Genomic DNA, 17,379 nt, shown 5'->3' with positions numbered 1-17,379 from the left:
TATCAAGTGTCTGTTCATAATACTAGATAGAATTAAATAGGAGAGAATATTCCAACATGAGAAGCAGTTCACACAGCAGACTCATAGAATGACAATTGCTTTAAGTAAAACTCTTACCTCAGAATCAACCCTTAAGGCATTCTGCTCTGGCTGAAAAGCCCATGAGAGCATTTCAGGCATGGAAAGCCAAGACACTGTGGCAAATGTCCTACATGAAGGATCTCAGTGAGTGAGACTGAGGAAAGAAGGGGCCATCAAAGAAGGATGGACTTTTATCTAAATGGAGGAGAGAACTTCCACTTTGCTTAAGGCCTTATCTAAATACTGACGGAGTTTGTGGACTCAAAAGACTTCCATAGCCTTGGCAGCTCATGTCAAGAGCTTTGAGTGGTCACTGACATCATACATTAGAGGGTTAATTTTTAAATTAACAACAGGAGTCACTGTGCACTAACTCCCCATGCAGTATCTCTGTCCTCAATAAGTTGTATTATGAGCGTTAACTGTAAAACCATTTCTCAAACAGTTTGTGTGTGTGTGCAAATTGTTGAAATCTTTACTTAGTATAGAGCTGGTCTTCTGTGTATAAAGTTAATTGGAAATGAATCTTAATGGATAATGGGACTGGCAAGGTGAGATGGAGGAAGAGGAGGGGTGGGAGTGTGGATGGGAGGGTGGGTATGTTGGGAAGAATAACTATATTTCTAAACTTGTACTTATGAAATTTGTATTCCTTAAAACATAAATTTAAAAAAGAAAGTTAATAAAGAGAAACAAATAAAAATATGGTTAATTGAAAATGAATCTTAATGGAGAATGGGTCTGGGAATGAGAAAGGGAAGAGGAGGTAGGGTGGGAGTAGTGATGGGAGGGTGGGTATGGTGGGAAGTATCTCTATTTTCCTAAAGTTGTAATTATGAAATTTGTATTCATTAAATAAAAGGTTTCTAAAAAATAAAAATAATAAAATATTTCTTTACCACATCTGAAAAAAAAAGGATGTTAAATCTATCAGTTCCCACATACCTGATGACAAGGGACCACAGAGTAACCACCTTGAACTTTGTAGTGGAAAATTGAAATAGCAACTGAATGAGCTCTTAGGAATAATGCTGTGACTTGAGTTCCAACGTCCACAGTACGTTTTCAGGAAGTATAAACTCTGGTCAGTTCCATGCAGGGCTTTGTAAATGAAATTAAAAACATTCCATGGAAATTTGCAAGATGAGATGGCAAACTGAATTATTGATACAAGCAGTTAAATCTCTTTATTGCTGTTCTTTCAGGAGGAATTCCAAATAAGGTCATAGATGGAATTCTTGTTCCATAGTTAATATCTAAACAGTGAAGTCAGAAACAGCTCTGGGTTATGAGACAGCACACCTGGGTTCTAGATCAGGCTCTGTCATGAACTGCTTTTTTTTTTTTTTTTTTTTTTGACAGGCAGAGTGGATAGTGAGAGAGAGAGACAGAGAGAAAGGTCTTCCTTTTTGCCGTTGGTTCACCCTCCAATGGCCACTGCGGCCAGCACATCGCGCTGATCCGAAGCCAGGAGCCAGGTGCTTCTCCTGGTCTCCCATGCGGGTGCAGGGCCCAAGCACTTGGGCCATCCTCCACTGCCTTCCCGGGCCATAGCAGAGAGCTGGCCTGGAAGAGGGGCAACCGGGATAGAATCCGGCGCCCCGACCGGGACTAGAACCCGGTGTGCCAGCGCCGCAAGGCGGAGGATTAGCCTGTTAAGCCACGGCGCCGGCCATGAACTGCTTTTGTAACATGGGTAAGGCATTCAATTGTTGTAGGTAGTTCCTTAACCTGCCAGGCAAGGAGAACCTACACAATTATCTGATCCAAGGTCCCAGGGACTTCAAACCATGATGTTTTACACTTACACTGATGCCAACTCTGCTCTTCAAACAGGAACTCTTAGCCTCACGCCAATATACCTCACATGGGTCTGCTGAACCGATAAATAAATCTGTCCAAGTCACTGATGTGGAAGGCGAGGATGAAAAATACAAGGCAATGGAAGCCTTTAGAAAAACATCCCTAAATTAACCTAGGATAACTTCATTTAAAGGTATGGAAAAAGAACACTTCTGTTCTTATAAAATCTTGTTTCAGAATAAAGAAAAAATAGGAATATACTCTCAGAATCAGAATAATTTAACTGGCAAAATAATATGATTAACAGGATTATGCTAAGTCTATGGGCTTTTGATAAATGAATGGTTTCTCCTCTACTCAGAGCATTAAACTATATCAAGTTATATGGCCATGTCCAGTTAAGAAACCCTATATTTGTTGCTAGGGCTCACCTTCCCTTTAACAGTAGCTTCTTCTCATCTAAAAGAAATTGACAACAGATGAAACAAAATTTGCTGCTATTTGCTTTGACTAATACTATCCTCCCCTTATTAGAGTTCTTACTATTTTCTCTACATTAATTGATGTTAGGACCCATTGAGGTCATACGAGGCTAACTCTGATGCTGTGGCAAAATTCTGTGCTTTCTGGTACTCCAGCATTTAGGTACTAGAATGGAATACTCTATCAATTAATCTGTTTAAATATTACCATATGCACTATAATTCATTTGTTTCTTGTACAATAATCTCCCAACTCGACTTTCTACTTTTCATTTTCAAAAACTTCTTTTAGGGGCTGGCACTGTGGCACAGTGGGTTTAGCCATTGCCTGCAATACCAGTATCCCATATGATTGCTGGTTCAAGTCTTGCTACTCTACTTTCAATCTAGCTCCACGCTAATGTGGCTGGGAAAGTAGCAGATGATGGCCTTAGCAGGAGTTCCTGGTTCAGCCCTGACTGTTGTGGCCGTTTGGGGGAGCAAAGCAGCAGATAGGAGATCTTTCTCTTTCTCTCCCTCCCTCTCTGTAACTCTTTCAAATAAATAAATATAAATATAGATTCTGAAAAACTTCTCTTGATTTATTAATTTTTCTGCTTTAATATCAGTGAGAAATCCACATTTATGTGGTATTCACTAGGGATAACAGCACAAATGTTATCAAAACAAGGTCATATCTTATATTTAACTTAGAATACCAACATTGACAGGCCAGGCTGATAACAAAGAAATGTCTAATAGGCACTTTGGAGTGGATAATAGAATAAATGTGTCTTAAGAGAAAAAATGAGAGAATGGAAGAATGATTACCATTTCTCTCTAACTGGCATGTAGAATATTCAAATCTGTAAACACAGTGAACCCCTGATCAGCCATCCAGGTTCAAGGTTATAGCAATCCTCACCCATGGCCAAAGTCTGGAAATTATTTTGTGGTAATCAAAGGTGGTTCATTTCAACCAAAATAGTAGGATGAAAAATTTAAAAACTTTTTCCTCTAGGCATCTAGAATTGAGTAAAAATATCATCTTAAGTTTCCAAGCTCCCTCTAAAATGAAAGAAATAATTTTTAAAAGAATTAAGAAGAAAAATGTCTTTTGTCACTTTTGCCACTGGACAGCATCAGCTTTGGTAACTAATAGTGCCACGGACCGGCTCTATCAGAGGCCTCAGACCGAGGGAGAACGAGGGCGAAGGTGTTCAGGAGAGCAAGAATCGACGGGGGGAATGACAGACAGACACCCAAATTGTATGAGTATGCTGCTGCGTTTATTTGCTGCAAAGCATAAGCTTTTATTCCGCTTTTACACGGAACTTGGCAAAGCAAATACAGGCTTCCAGGCAAAGAAATTACGCTTACAATCATTAATCAGCAGGACATTTTAACTTACATGTGAGACAATAGTGGTTTCGGTTTTTCAATCTACATGTGCCGTGAGAAACATATCTGCACTTTCATGAAAGGTCACAGAGAGTTTATTTCTTAACTTAAAGACAATTTTTCTTTTATAAATTTCTTGATTATTTTATCTCAACCTCCTCTCACACGCACTAATTCGCTACCTGAATAATAACTAGAGGGGGTAAATATTTTCCCGCTTGTGGGGCCCACCGAGGACGAGTCCACCACTGCCCACTAGTTAGATATTGTTTATATTTTTTTGGCAAAATTCTCTTGGGAATCTTTGCTAATTTTTGCTCTCTTTTGGAATTTTTTTTGGGCGTGCACATTTCCTAATAACATCTCCAAGTGGGCTTCTGCCGTGCCATCTCCTTCATCAAAGCTAAGCAGCTCCAGCTGCTCCGTGGGATCGAGCAATGTTCCCAGAGTGCCATTTGAGGTCAATGCCCAGGCTGCATTGTGCACAGCCTGGATGAATAGCGGTGCCCACAAGGATATGTTCCCGGAGGTAAAGTTTATTGAATCCTGGTGTCCCACCTGTACCCCACTTGACTGCACATAGCACAATGAAAAAGCACTGCTAAAATTAAACAAAAGCAACAGCAAGGAAAGTTCTCTGAGCCAAGCTGGCAGTTTCGTGCCTTTCTAGCCGCCAGGGGCCATGACGACCGCTGACTGCATGGGAACTGCCTGGGGCTTCACTCCGCGGAGCACTGACCCCACCCCTCCAGCCTGAGGGTCCCAACATGACAGCAGTTTTGCTACGCAGATGGGACAGCTGTGGGTGTAGCATAATAGGTTTGCATTTCCATGTCCATAAAAGGACAGGTAATATTATTTTGAGATTTATGTGAGAACCAAGAATTTCCAAAGGTCACATACTGAGGAAAAGGATGAACTGAAAAAAAATCTGTCTTAGAGCAAATACAAATGACAGGTAAGTTTATCCAAGGGTAGTCAAAGACAAGAGGATATCAATGAAATGGAAGACAGTACTAAAAAAAATATAAATAGACATACATATAAAAGGATTAGATAAATGGAAAACAGAATGATTGTCTAGTTTACCTCTAATAGGAGTTTTAGAGGAAAACAAGAAAGAACATAAAAGAGACAAAAGTCAGAGATAATGGCATATAATTTTTCAGAATTTATGAAAATCCCGAGTCCTGTGATTAAGAAGCACAATGACTACAAAAGACCCAAGGCAATAAAGATCCTTAAAATAGGCCAATGAGAAAATATATATTACTTATATAAAGGAACAATATTTAGACTGGCCTCACAAAATTAGAGTTGAAGTGAGAAAATAGGGTAACAATAACCTCAACACGCTATGACAAAATAACTAACAATCTACAATTCAAGATTCAACTAGAGTACTGCTCAAAAGTGAGGGAAAAGAGACGTTTTTCAGGAATACAAACACCTCAGAGTTGCAACCAATTAGCAGTGAGTGAAAGGATCTCTAAAGGGTATGTTATGCTATGAAGGAAAATGAAACAAATTTAAATACTGGGATGCAAGAAGAAAGGGAACCAAGAAATTGACAGTCATGTCAGTAAATCTAAACAATCATTGTCTATTTGAAACAATGCTAACATTGACTGAAGCAGTAAAAATTTAAGGTGGAAATCAGGTGGAAATCAGGAGAGGATTATTGGAGTTAGCATGATTACAGGTCATTTTGGAAAGAGAGTAGGTATATGAACTTCCAGCTTCAAATCAAATCATAGTGCCAAATTTTGAAAGAATATTGAAAAAAATAGAGTATGTAACTTCCAAACCGGGGAAAAGAATAAATTAACTAACGAAAAGGAAGATAGGAGCAGTGGGGCAGGTAAGGCGTGGGTGCTTGAACAAATATAGAAAAGTAAGCATAAAGAGAAAAAACAAAATACCATATTCAAATTAAATTCAAATATCAGTAATAATAAAAAATGTAAATAGGTTAAACTCACTAATTAAAAGAAAAAGATCTCAAATTAGACTAAAAGCAAAACCAAACCCATCTGTGTGTTATTATAAGAAAAGCAATAAATATAAAGAAAGGCTGATGACAGAAGGAAGTAAAAGGTTATACTGAGAAAATATTAATCAACAGAAAGGTAGTATAACTACATCAACATCAGAAAAGATAAATTTTAACACAAAGAACATCATTAGATATACAGGGTCATAAGATTATCTTTTAAAAATTCACTAGACAGACACTACAATTCTAAGTTTGTATGACTAATAATATAAATTAAGCTCAAAATGAACAAATAAAATTTAAAATTGAATTTAAAAGCAAATTCATTAAATAAAATCTAAAGCAATTTAAAATTTAAGGCACTAAATCACATTCTTTAAGCACAATAGACTGATAGACTTGCTAGAATATTTAAGTTCATAATTATAAGGTGAAAATTTTAATATTCCTCTGACAAAGTAAGATTATTTATGATTTTCTTTATCTGTCTCCCTGACAGTGCTCCTTTCTAGAATATAACCTAAAATGTTCAATCATCTGTGGCTATTGTATTTACAAATTTATTGTAAGCACAGGACAGTCTATGGCACATAACAGCTGCCCAATATACAATTGTTGAATGTTTGAATTATTCAAGGTGAAAAAAACATAGTGACTATAGAGATTATATAACACAATTAACAAGTATTATCTTATTAACTCCCATAGAATCTGTACTCCCAAATAGTAAATGTACTTTCTTTTCTCATACACATGGATTATTGATGAAAATTTACCAAGTACTAGATTACATTCTTCAACCACAAAATAACTGAGTTAGAAATAATACAATAAAATTTCATCCAGTATAAAATATATAGCACAAATAAATAAACAAAAAATATAACTAAGATTAGGAAACAGAACGTAATAAATTTGAACTGTAAAATAAATGGAAAGGCAGAGTTAACATGAGAGAGAGAGAGAGAGAGAGAGAGAGAGAAAGAGAGAGAATCTTCCATCTACTGTTTTACTTCCCAAATGACCTCAACAGCCAGGGTGGGCCAGGCTGCAAACAAGAGCCAAGAATTCCATTTAGGTCTCCCATTTGGGTGCAATGGCCCAAGGATTCAAACCATCTTTTGTTGCTTCCCTAGGCACATTAGCAGGCAGTTAGATCTAAAGCAGAGCAGCTGAGGCTCAAATCTACCCTGATATCTAGCATCACAGGCATTGGCTTAACTCGCCGCACCACAATGCTGGCCCCAAAGGACAGGTATTTTGCCTGGTGGCTGACTCCTACATCCAAGGACCTGGTTTGATGTCCAGCTTTAATTCTGATTCCAGCTTTGTGCTGGTTAAAGTAACTGGTTTTCTGTCACCTATGTAGGAAACCTGGATTGAGTTTCATGCTCCTGACTTTGGCTCTCTCTTGCTGTTTGTAGGCATCTAAGGGTTGGACTAGCCAACGGATCACTCTTTCTCTCTTTCCTCCCTCTCTATCTCTCTCTCATCCTCTGTGTCTTTCTGTACATCAAAAAAAAAATTTTAATAAGAAGTTAGGGGGGAAAGGGCCATCAAGATAAACATATGGAAATAATGAAAAAGACAATAGAATGTATTGAAATAGAAAAACATACACACTAGACACTCAAAAAAGCCAATATAATCCTGGAAGTTTTAGCCAGAACCATTAGGCAAGAAAAAGAAATAAAGGGATATAAATTGGAAAGGAGGAAGTCAAACTATCCCTAATTGCAGATGACATGATTCTATTTATAGGAGAACCAAAAAAGTCCACTAAGAGACTATTGGAGCTCATAAAAAGTTTGGCAAAGTGGCAGGATATAAAATTAACACACAAAAATCTAATACCAAGACTGAGAGAGAACTTCTAAGATCAACCCTATGCATAATAGCTACAAAAAATTTTAACTGCCTTGGAATAACTTTAACCAAGAATGTCAAAGATCTCTATGATGGGGGGCTGGCGCTGTGGCACAGTGGGTTAATGCCCTGGCCTGAAGTCCTAGCATCCCATATGGGCGCTGGTTCAAGAACCAGCTGCTCCACTTCCTGTCCAGCTCTCTGCTATGGCCTGGGAAAGCAGTAGAAGACGGCCCAAGTCCTTGGGCCCCTGCATCCACACAGCTCCAGCCATTGCGGCCATCTGGAGAGTGAACCATTGGATGGAAGATATATATATCTCTCTCTCTGCCTCTCCTCTATGTAATGCTGACTTTCAAATAAATAAATAAATATTTTTTTTAAAAAAGATGATGTAAATTACAAAACATTATGATGTAAATTACAAAACATTAAAGAAAGAGATAGAGGAAGACACAAAAAAATGAAAAAATCTTCCATGTTTACAGTTAGAAGAATTAACATAATTAAAATGTCCATAATACTGAAAATAATTTACAGATTGAATGTGATACCAAAAAAAATACCAACAACATTCTTCTCAGATCTAGAAAAATCGATGTTAAAATTCATATGGAAACACAAGAGTCCCTGAATTTCTAAAGCACCTTCATACAACAAAAACAAAGCTGGAAGCTTCACAATACCAGATTTTAAGACATGCTAAAGGGCAGTTAAGGGAGAAAATATTTGCAAACTCTGAAACTGATAAAGGATTAATATCCTGAATCTATGAAGAGCTCAGAAACTCAACAACTACAAAACAAACAATCCAGTTAAGAAATGGGCAAAGGACTTGAACAGGCATTTTTCAAAGAGGAAATCCAAATGTCCAACAGATATATGAAAAAATGCTCAGGATCACTAACTAGCAGGGAAATGCAAATGAAAAACACCATGAGGTTTCACCTCACTACAGTTAGAATGGCTCTCATACACAAATCAACAAACAATAAATGCTGGCAAGGATGTGGGGAAAATGGTACCCTGGTCTCCTGTTGGGAATGTAAACCAGTGCAGCCAATGTGGAAGACAGTATGGTGAAAACTCAGAAATCTGAATATAGTCCTACCATACTACCCACCATTCCACTCCTGGGAATTTACCCAAATGAAATTAAATCAGCATATGAAAGAGTGAGCTGTACCCTAATATTAATTGCAACTCAATTAACAATAGCTATGATATGGAATCAACCCAGATGTCTATCAACTGATGACTGCATAAAGAAATTACAGTATATGTACACTATGGAATACCACACAGTGGAAAGAGAAAAAGAGAGAGAGAGAGAGAGAAATAGAAAGAAAGAGAAAGAGAGAAAGAGAGAAAGAGAGAGAGAGAGAGAGAAAGAAAAAGAAAGAGAAAGAAATCGATCCTGTCATTTGCAACAAAATGGATACAACTGGAAACCATTATACTTAGTGAAATAAGCCCATTCTAAAAAGACAAATACCACATTTTATCTGATCTGTGGTAACTAGTAGAGTATCTAAAACATAACGTATAGGAGTGAAATTGACATTTTGAGATTCAACGATTTTTTACATCTTTTGTCTCCACTATTGAAGAATAGTTTTTGTTTTTTTTTCCCTTCACACTATTTGTTGAACTCTTTACTTAATGTAGGGTTAATCTGATGAGTATAAAGTTAACTGAAAATAGATCTTTGTAAAAATTAAGAATGAGAATAGGAGAGGGACGAGGAAGAAGAGTGGGAGCACAGGTAGGAGGGAGGGTAGGGTAGGTAGTATCATTATGTTCCTGAATCTGTATATAGTAAATACATGAAATTTGTATACATTAAATACAATTTAAAAAATGTCCTCCATCAAAAATAAAAAGTTAAGGGGAAAAGAATAATAAAAACATAAATAAAATAAATAATGAAAAAACAGCAGAATGTATTGAAATAGAAAAATTATACACACTAGATAATGAAAAAAGCCAAAAACTTATTTTTTTGAAAATATAAAAACCTCTGGAAACAGTGGTCATGGGGGAAAAATGACAAATGTTAATATTAGAAATTAAAAGGTTTAATTTCAGATACAGTAGATTTTTAAAAATAGAAATATTAAAAAAATTTGATGCTAATATATCTTAAAACAAATGGAATAGACAATTTTCTAAAAATAAAATTTATCCAAACTAATTTGTAGAAAAACCAGAAAACTGAACAAACCTATAATTATTACATATATTAAAATCACTAAGTAAAAGTCTATTTACCAAAAATACCTTCCAGATCCAGATGATTTTAGTAATGACTTCCATAAAATAGTTAATTAACAGTTAATCCTTATTTTATAAGAGAATATTCCAAAGAATAATAATGACATATTCACACCTCAATTTATGAAGCTAACACAAATTTGATATTATTTTTTCAAAGATTTATTTATTTAAAAGGCGGATTCAGAGAGAGAGAGAGAGAGAGATCTTCCATCTTCTGGTTCATTCCACAAATTCCCACAACAACCAGAGTTAGGCCAGGTGGAAGCCAGCAGTCAGGAATTCCATTCAGGTCCCCCATGTGGCTGGCAGGAACCCAAGTACTTCGGCCATTATTCACTGTCTCTAAAGCATATTAGCTGAAAGCTGGATGAGAATTGGAGAGTAGCCCAACGTTGAACTAGGCACTATGATATAGCATGAGGGCATCCTAAGAGGCAGCTTAACCTACTGAATCATAACATCCACCCTTAAGTCAGCAACAGGAGTCACTGTGTACTTACTCCTCATGTGGGATCTGTCCTTAATGTGTTGTCTAATGTGCAGTGATGCTAACTAGTACTGAAACAGTATTTTTACACTTTGTGTTTCTGTGTGGGTGCAAACTGATGAAATCTTTACTTAGTATATACTGAATCAATCTTCTGTATATAAAGATAATTGAAAATGAAAAAAAAAACTTGGTGTTAAATTGGAAATGGCATAGAAAATTAATTAATTTTAAAAAATATATTATGTAGGATCTCTGTCTTTAATGTGCTGTACACTGTTATTTAATGCTATAACTAGTACTCCAACAGTATTTTTTCACTTTGCGTTGCTATATGGGGGCAAACTGTTGAAATCTTTACTTAATATATACTAAACTGATCTTCTGTATATAAAGAGAATTCAAAATGAATCTTGATGTGAATGGAAGGGGAGAGGGAGCGGGAAAGGGGAGGGTTGCGGGTGGGAGGGAAGTTATGGGAGGGGGGAAGCCATTGTAATCCATAAGCTGTACTTTGGAAATTTATATTCATTAAATAAAAGTTTAATAAATGAAAAAAAAAACAAAACCAAGAAAGAGTACACAAAAGGATATTTATGGGTCAATCTCACCTAAGAGCATAAACTCAAAAGTCTAAATAAAATGGAAACATAAGCCAGGAACACACCATAAATGATAGTCTATCATGCCTGAACTGGATCTAATCCCAGGAAAACAAAGATGGTTTAAATTAAAAGGTCTATCAGTATATTTCAGCACATGAACAGAATAAAGAAGAAACAGATTACAAACTCTTCTAGGTGCACATATTGATAAAATTCAACACCCATCCATGTTTTAAAATGAAAATAAAAAGCTTGGTAACTAAGAACACAAGGACTCTTTTTCATCTGTTATTCGATCTCTCCCCAAAAGTAATTAGCTAAAATATTTTTTAAAATTCTTTTTTTAAAAGATTTTTTTATCTATTTATTTGACAGGTAGAGTTATACAGACAGTGAAAGAGAAACAGAGAGAAAGGTCTTCCATGCAATGGTTCACTCCCCAGATGGCTGCAACAGCCAGAACTATGCTGATCCGAAGCCAGGAGCCAGGTGCCTCTTCCTGGTCTCCCATGCGGGTGCAGGGCCCAAGCACCTGGTCCACCCTCCACTGCCTTCCTGGCTACAGCAGAGAGCTGGACTGGAAGAGGAGCGACTGGGACTAGAACCCGGCGCCCATATGGGATGCCGGCGCAGCAGGCGGAGGATTAACCTAGTGTGCCACGGCGCCAGCCCCTAAAAATTCTTATTGAAATCAGAAACAAGACAAGGATGCCTGCTTGTATTCAACATTGTACTGAAGGTCATAGCCAGGACAAAAATAATTGAAAGGAATCAAGATTTCAAAGGAAAAAAAAATCAATGACAAATGCAACTATAGGGGCCAATATGTGCTCACAGAAGTCTCTGAGAAGTAGTTGAAGAACTCAATGTCACTTTAGTCCTACAAGATTCTAGGCTATCTAGATTTTTTTTAGAAGTTCAAAATTATATTTTGTTCTTTTGAAATACACAGTTGTATTTTATCTAGAAAGACTATCACTGTCTTGTGTTTGTTTCATGACAATTGTGTTAAGGGTGACTTCCTGTCCGGTAGTCATTTGTGCCACTCCATGTCTGAACAAGAAGGCTGAGCATGCCTGAGACAGTTACCTTGGGATCTCTGGTTCTCCATGCTCTGAAAAAAGCCTGTAAACAGTATTTGGCTTGGCTTTGACATGTTGCAATCTCTACTGCTTTCTCTGGGGAACTTTTTCATTCTTTATCAGTTTCAATGTTTTCCTTTTCATAAGCTACACTACATTCCACTTCAATATTTGATACGGGAGTTGTATTTCATTTTATTCACCTTTGATTCTTGAAGAGGCTTGCCTTGTGGTTTTTCCAAATATCTTTGTATTATGAGTCATTCTGAGCAACTGACTGGGAATGTGGGAAGAAGTGTTCTTCCTTTGCTATTTTCATTTACTATGTGACTGACCCTGGGCCAGTCACTGAATCTAATCAAGAACTTCATTCTCTGCTAAATAAAGATAAAAGTCTGCCTGAGAAAATAGGTTAAAATCAGACTCTGACACTTTGTGACTTACTCTCTTAACAACTTGCTCACACAAATTAGATTTTTCCCATAACATCTGCACTTGGAAGAAAATCTCCTTTATTATCCTTGCCCAGTTGTAGCCAGTTTACATCTGTATATCCCATCCTCTGTTCTCTCTCCCTTGGCTTATTTAACTTGTATACTTAGTTTCAATGAGCAACCACGGCATTCCATGATGATCAGTCTAAAAATAAAGTTTTGATATTGTACATAAGAAAAGGAGAAAAAAAAAAGAAAAACCCCCACAGAAAATATGAGTGGAAGTAAAAGTGGATTTACACACATTTCTGATTCCAGTTTCAGCTCTGCCATGATTAGTTGTGTGATGGTATAAAAGTCAGCTAAACCCTTCTGAGCCTATACTTCTACTAATCTATAAAACCATGCCACTCCATCTTTTTAATCTCTTGGGCAATTGTTATAAAGATCTAAAATAATGAATGTGGATAGTGCTTTGAAATACTGTAAGGTGCTATATATTTTTCTTCACATTAACTGAATAATTTTATTCAGTGAATTTAGTCATGACACAGAGGCCTTAAGAAGATCTTGAGTTATATCCATTCATATTAGACAAGTACTATTAAAATTACAGTTCAGTAATGTATAAGTATGTGATCAATAAATCAGGAAAAGGAAGACTTTCAGGTTATAAAATCTAGCTTGAAGAAAGGATACAACATAATTTTGATGATTTATGAAAAAAACAGGAAATAAACTAATACTTGAAGATCTTTCTCATTCTAAGTTTTAATATTTTGAAAGGATAACCATTGTGAAAGTTAAAAATACAAAATAACTTAAAAAACAACTGAAGGGGTGACAAATTTCAAAGTGTGACCAAAGGAAGCATTTGCAAACATGATCTCTAGGTCACATAGAAATTCAAGGAACGGCAATTGAAAACAGAAACTGCTTCATTTTCTTACCTTTGCTCTGTGTTAAAGAGTGCAAAGATGTGTTTGCTAGACATAAAGCTTTTTTCCACATCCCGGACTTTCAGGTTGTCCAAGGGAAGCATGTACTTCTTTTCTTTTTCCTAGAGGGAGAGAGGGAGATGGAGACAGAGAAATTGACTTTAATCAAATACCTGGAAACATGCCAGAGGCAACATATCACCTGAGTTGGCTCACACCTGACTGCACTATCCTGATACCATCAAACACTTTTGATACCAGCTACCAAGGAGTAAGAGTTACAGAGATAGGTGGCTCCAGTCATTCTCAACACATGGGTAGGACAAATGGGGTGGTGGTGATGGTGGGGGTCGGATACAGGAAGGGCTGTGAGATGGAGAAAACACATGGCCCTCCTCATGTGGGTCCCCTTAGATGTTTTTAAATGTTAGTTTGATATTAAGAATTTAGACATCTGTTAATATTTAACAAAAAATGTTCTGGTCCTAATTCAATGAGAAATGCCAGATGGATTTCATTTCATGTTTTATTTTCAGCCTAAGCAGTTTTGATAGCCAGTGTTGGCAGAGGAGTGGAAGCACAAGGACCCCAGTATGAAATGCCCCCCATAAACCATGATAAAGCACAGAAATGCTTCCCTCTTCGGGGTCTAGAATAAAATATAAGTCCAGAAACAGAATTATTCCACAAAATCATTGCTCTTTGTAATGAATGGATATTAGCTAGAATAGATTCTTTTCTAAAAATTAACAATCCCTTAGTAAGAATGTGGACATTGGAGAGGCGAGGTCTGCAAACAGAACCCAAGTGGCGTTAGTAAGACATATGGGATGCCAAAGAATTATTGGAAACATTTACTTTTAGGGACTGACACAGGGGCAATATTATCATATGTATAATTGCCTGAGAACCGTGTAACAAGAGAAAGTCAAATAGCTTGGGAAGCCTAGTAAATACTTATTACCAGGAGCCTGTTAGCACAGCCTTGTTAAACAGTAGCCCTCTGGTCCCAGGCTACCTCTGTGGTGCTAGTCTTGAGAAATAGCATGTCTATATTCCAGAGGAGGAGAGCATGGAGACTTAGACTTGACTTTCAATAAGTGTTGGTTAACGCCTGTAAGAAATACATGCCCCATACAGATATGCTTGACTTAAATGTTTTTTTTTTTCTTTTGACAGGCAGAGTGGATAGTGAGAGAGGGACAGAGAGAAAGGTCTTCCTTTTTGCCGTTGGTTCACCCTCCAATGGCCGCTGCGGCCAGCGCATCGTGCTGATCCAAAGGCAGGAGCCAGGTGCTTCTCCTGGTCTCCCATGCGAGTGCAGGGCCCAAGCACTTGGGCCATCCTCCACTGCCTTCCTGGGCCATAGCAGAGAGCTGGCCCTCAAGGGGGGCAACCGGGATAGAATCCGGCACCCCGACCGGGACTAGAACCTGGTATGCCGGCACCGCTAGGCGGAGAATTAGCCTGTTAAGCCATGGTGCCGGCCAACTTAAATGTTTTGGCTCCAAAGCATAGAGAACACTACCTTGAGAATTTATGGCTAGGCCCAGCAGTATAAAGCAGAATTCTGTGCTTCCAAGCCAGTTTGTGGGCATCTTGGTGTATTGCAGAGCAAATCATGGCCTTGCCACTTCTTACTCCTAAGTAAGTCAGGGAAAAGTTGGGCAAAACACATTGTAATGGTGAAAAAGGTGGCCCTCAACTTGACCATACAAGATAGGGCAGAGTAAGATAGATGATGGAAAAAACTGAAGGAAGCTGATTGGAGACCAAAATGACTGTCCTGGCAGATAATGTCTCCAATGGAAAAACAAAGATGAAAACAAAAACATAAAAGAAACCCAACATGAAAAAGCAAAGTACTCTAAGAAGATTCTAATGTTTCTTGAAGAAAACTTAATAATACATAAACAATCACAAGGATATTCTAAATAATAAAGTATATAATGTAAGTCAATATAGTATTATAGTTGAATCCAACTTGTTTAAAATACTTGTCAAACTATTTTAGGACATAATTCTAACAGGCAAGATTCTAGATTGAATGAAAATCTATCCAATACATAATCAAATGAAAATGTTTGAGACCCAGGGAACATTTTTTTATTGGATGTTTTTCAATGCCCTAAATTTAAGCAGCTGGATTTTTTTAATGCATCATTCTATTCAACCTTTTGAAATGATGGATTTGCCTTTTAGTAGGAAATCTGCATTTCATTGTAAAGATGGAACACAATGTCCTTGGCTTGTTTTCTATAGAAGTACACTCCCTTTTATACTGCATTCTTTAGCATATAGTAAAGACTGAAATCCACCAAGTTCAACTCAGATATTAAATACTGGCAAGACACACACAAATGCAGACAGGAGAACACAAGAAATGCAGTCTTCATTTCCACAGCACTAAATATCATTTACCCAAGGTTTTTAAGGACACACTGCTAAGTTATTTCATAATCAAAGACTGACAAAGTAGGAAGAGAGAGTATTCGGACTGATTTGTTTAGTTAAAGTTACAAGTCAAATAAAGAATTAAATGAGAGCAGCAACTCCAAACAATGAAATACTATATCATGAATTTTTTTTTTGACAGGCAGAGTGGACAGTGAGAGAGAGAGAGAAAGGTCTTCCTTTTGCCGTTGGTTCACCCTCCAATTGCAGCCGCGGCTGGTACCCTGCGGCCAGTGCATGGCGCTGATCCAAAGCCAGGAGCCAGGTGCTTCTCCTGGTCTCCCACGCAGAGGCAGGGCCCAAGCACTTGGGCCATCCTCCACTGCACTCCCGGGCCATAGCAGAGAGCTGGCCTGGAAGAGGGGCAACCGGGATAGAATCCGGTGCCCTGACCGGGACTAGAACCTGGTATGCCAGCGCCGCAAGGCGGAGGATTAGCCTATTGAGCCACGGCACTGGCCCTATATCATGAATATTAAAAAAAAAAAACTCTGGTGCTTTGGGGAAAGAATGATGTTCAACTAAAAGAATATCTGTAATATGAAATAGCTAAAATAAACAAAAGGGGTAGAGAAAGGATTTACAGAATTACAATTTCCAAATAGAGAGAGTCTCAGCACCAGTTTAATTAAGAAACTTACTAAATAATATTTGACAGTTCAATTAACATGCCTAGTAACATGCTGTCCAATATGGTAGCCACCAGCCTCAGGCAGCTGCTGAGTATTTGAAATGTAGCTAGTTAATTGGGATTTATGTAAACATAAAGTATACAACAGATATCAAAGACTTAGTGTGAAAAAAGAATGTAAGCTGTATCTAATAATACTTTTATATTGGTTAGATGCTAAAATAATGTTTTGACTATATCAAGAAAAGTAAACCATAGTTAAACATAATTTCACTTATTTATTTTTATTATTTTGAAGGTGGCTGCTTGAAAATTTCAAATGACTATGTAGCTCACATTAAATTTCTATTGGCAGCTTTGAACCCCACGTACTTATCACCTCTTTCCTTCCTCCCATCTGTCCAATTTTCATTTCTGACTTCCCTGTTTCTGCTCTCAGGTGTATCTATCGTTCTCTCTCTCACCCAAGCCCCCAGCCTAAAACTTCACTGTCCTTTCTGATGGATTATTTTCCTTCATCTCCTCTCTTAAACCAAGATTACACTGCATTGAGTTGGAAGCATTTACCATAGTTCCCTTGTTTGACATTTCCACCACACTATCCCAGATCCCTGGCATCTCACAAAAATGTGGTCATACATGGTATCCTATATGGTCTCCTTACCTTCCAATTCCTCTGTCATTACCAGGAAGGGAAATTTTTAAAACCTGCTCTGTTGAACTCATTACAATCTTCTAAAACCTCCAATAGATTTCCATTGTTTATGAAAGAAAATCCACTAAAATCCTTAATGTGAAATTTTAAAACATTTAAAAAATTGGCCCGACTGTGATTTACTACCTCCTTTTCTCCTCCGTTAGAA

The 17,379-nt window shown here is 37.3% G+C and overlaps 1 protein-coding gene across 5 annotated transcripts in view; it reads right to left on the bottom strand.

Annotated features, from left to right (window-relative positions):
- DNM3 (dynamin 3) overlaps positions 1-17,379 on the bottom strand; it is a 707,825-nt gene that overhangs the window by 196,666 nt on the left and 493,780 nt on the right. For all 5 annotated transcript variants that reach the window (XM_062192784.1, XM_062192786.1, XM_062192785.1 and 2 more), the window contains one exon: positions 13,444-13,553. In XM_062192784.1, coding sequence (XP_062048768.1) covers positions 13,444-13,553 — 110 coding nt within the window. The remainder of the gene's footprint in view (positions 1-13,443; positions 13,554-17,379) is intronic.

This window comes from Lepus europaeus, chromosome 5, assembly GCF_033115175.1.
Source record: "Lepus europaeus isolate LE1 chromosome 5, mLepTim1.pri, whole genome shotgun sequence".
In the NCBI taxonomy this organism is placed as follows: domain Eukaryota; kingdom Metazoa; phylum Chordata; class Mammalia; order Lagomorpha; family Leporidae; genus Lepus; species Lepus europaeus.
The sequence above is the reverse complement of the archived record's forward strand: the minus strand, read 5'-3'. Positions and strand labels throughout refer to the sequence as shown.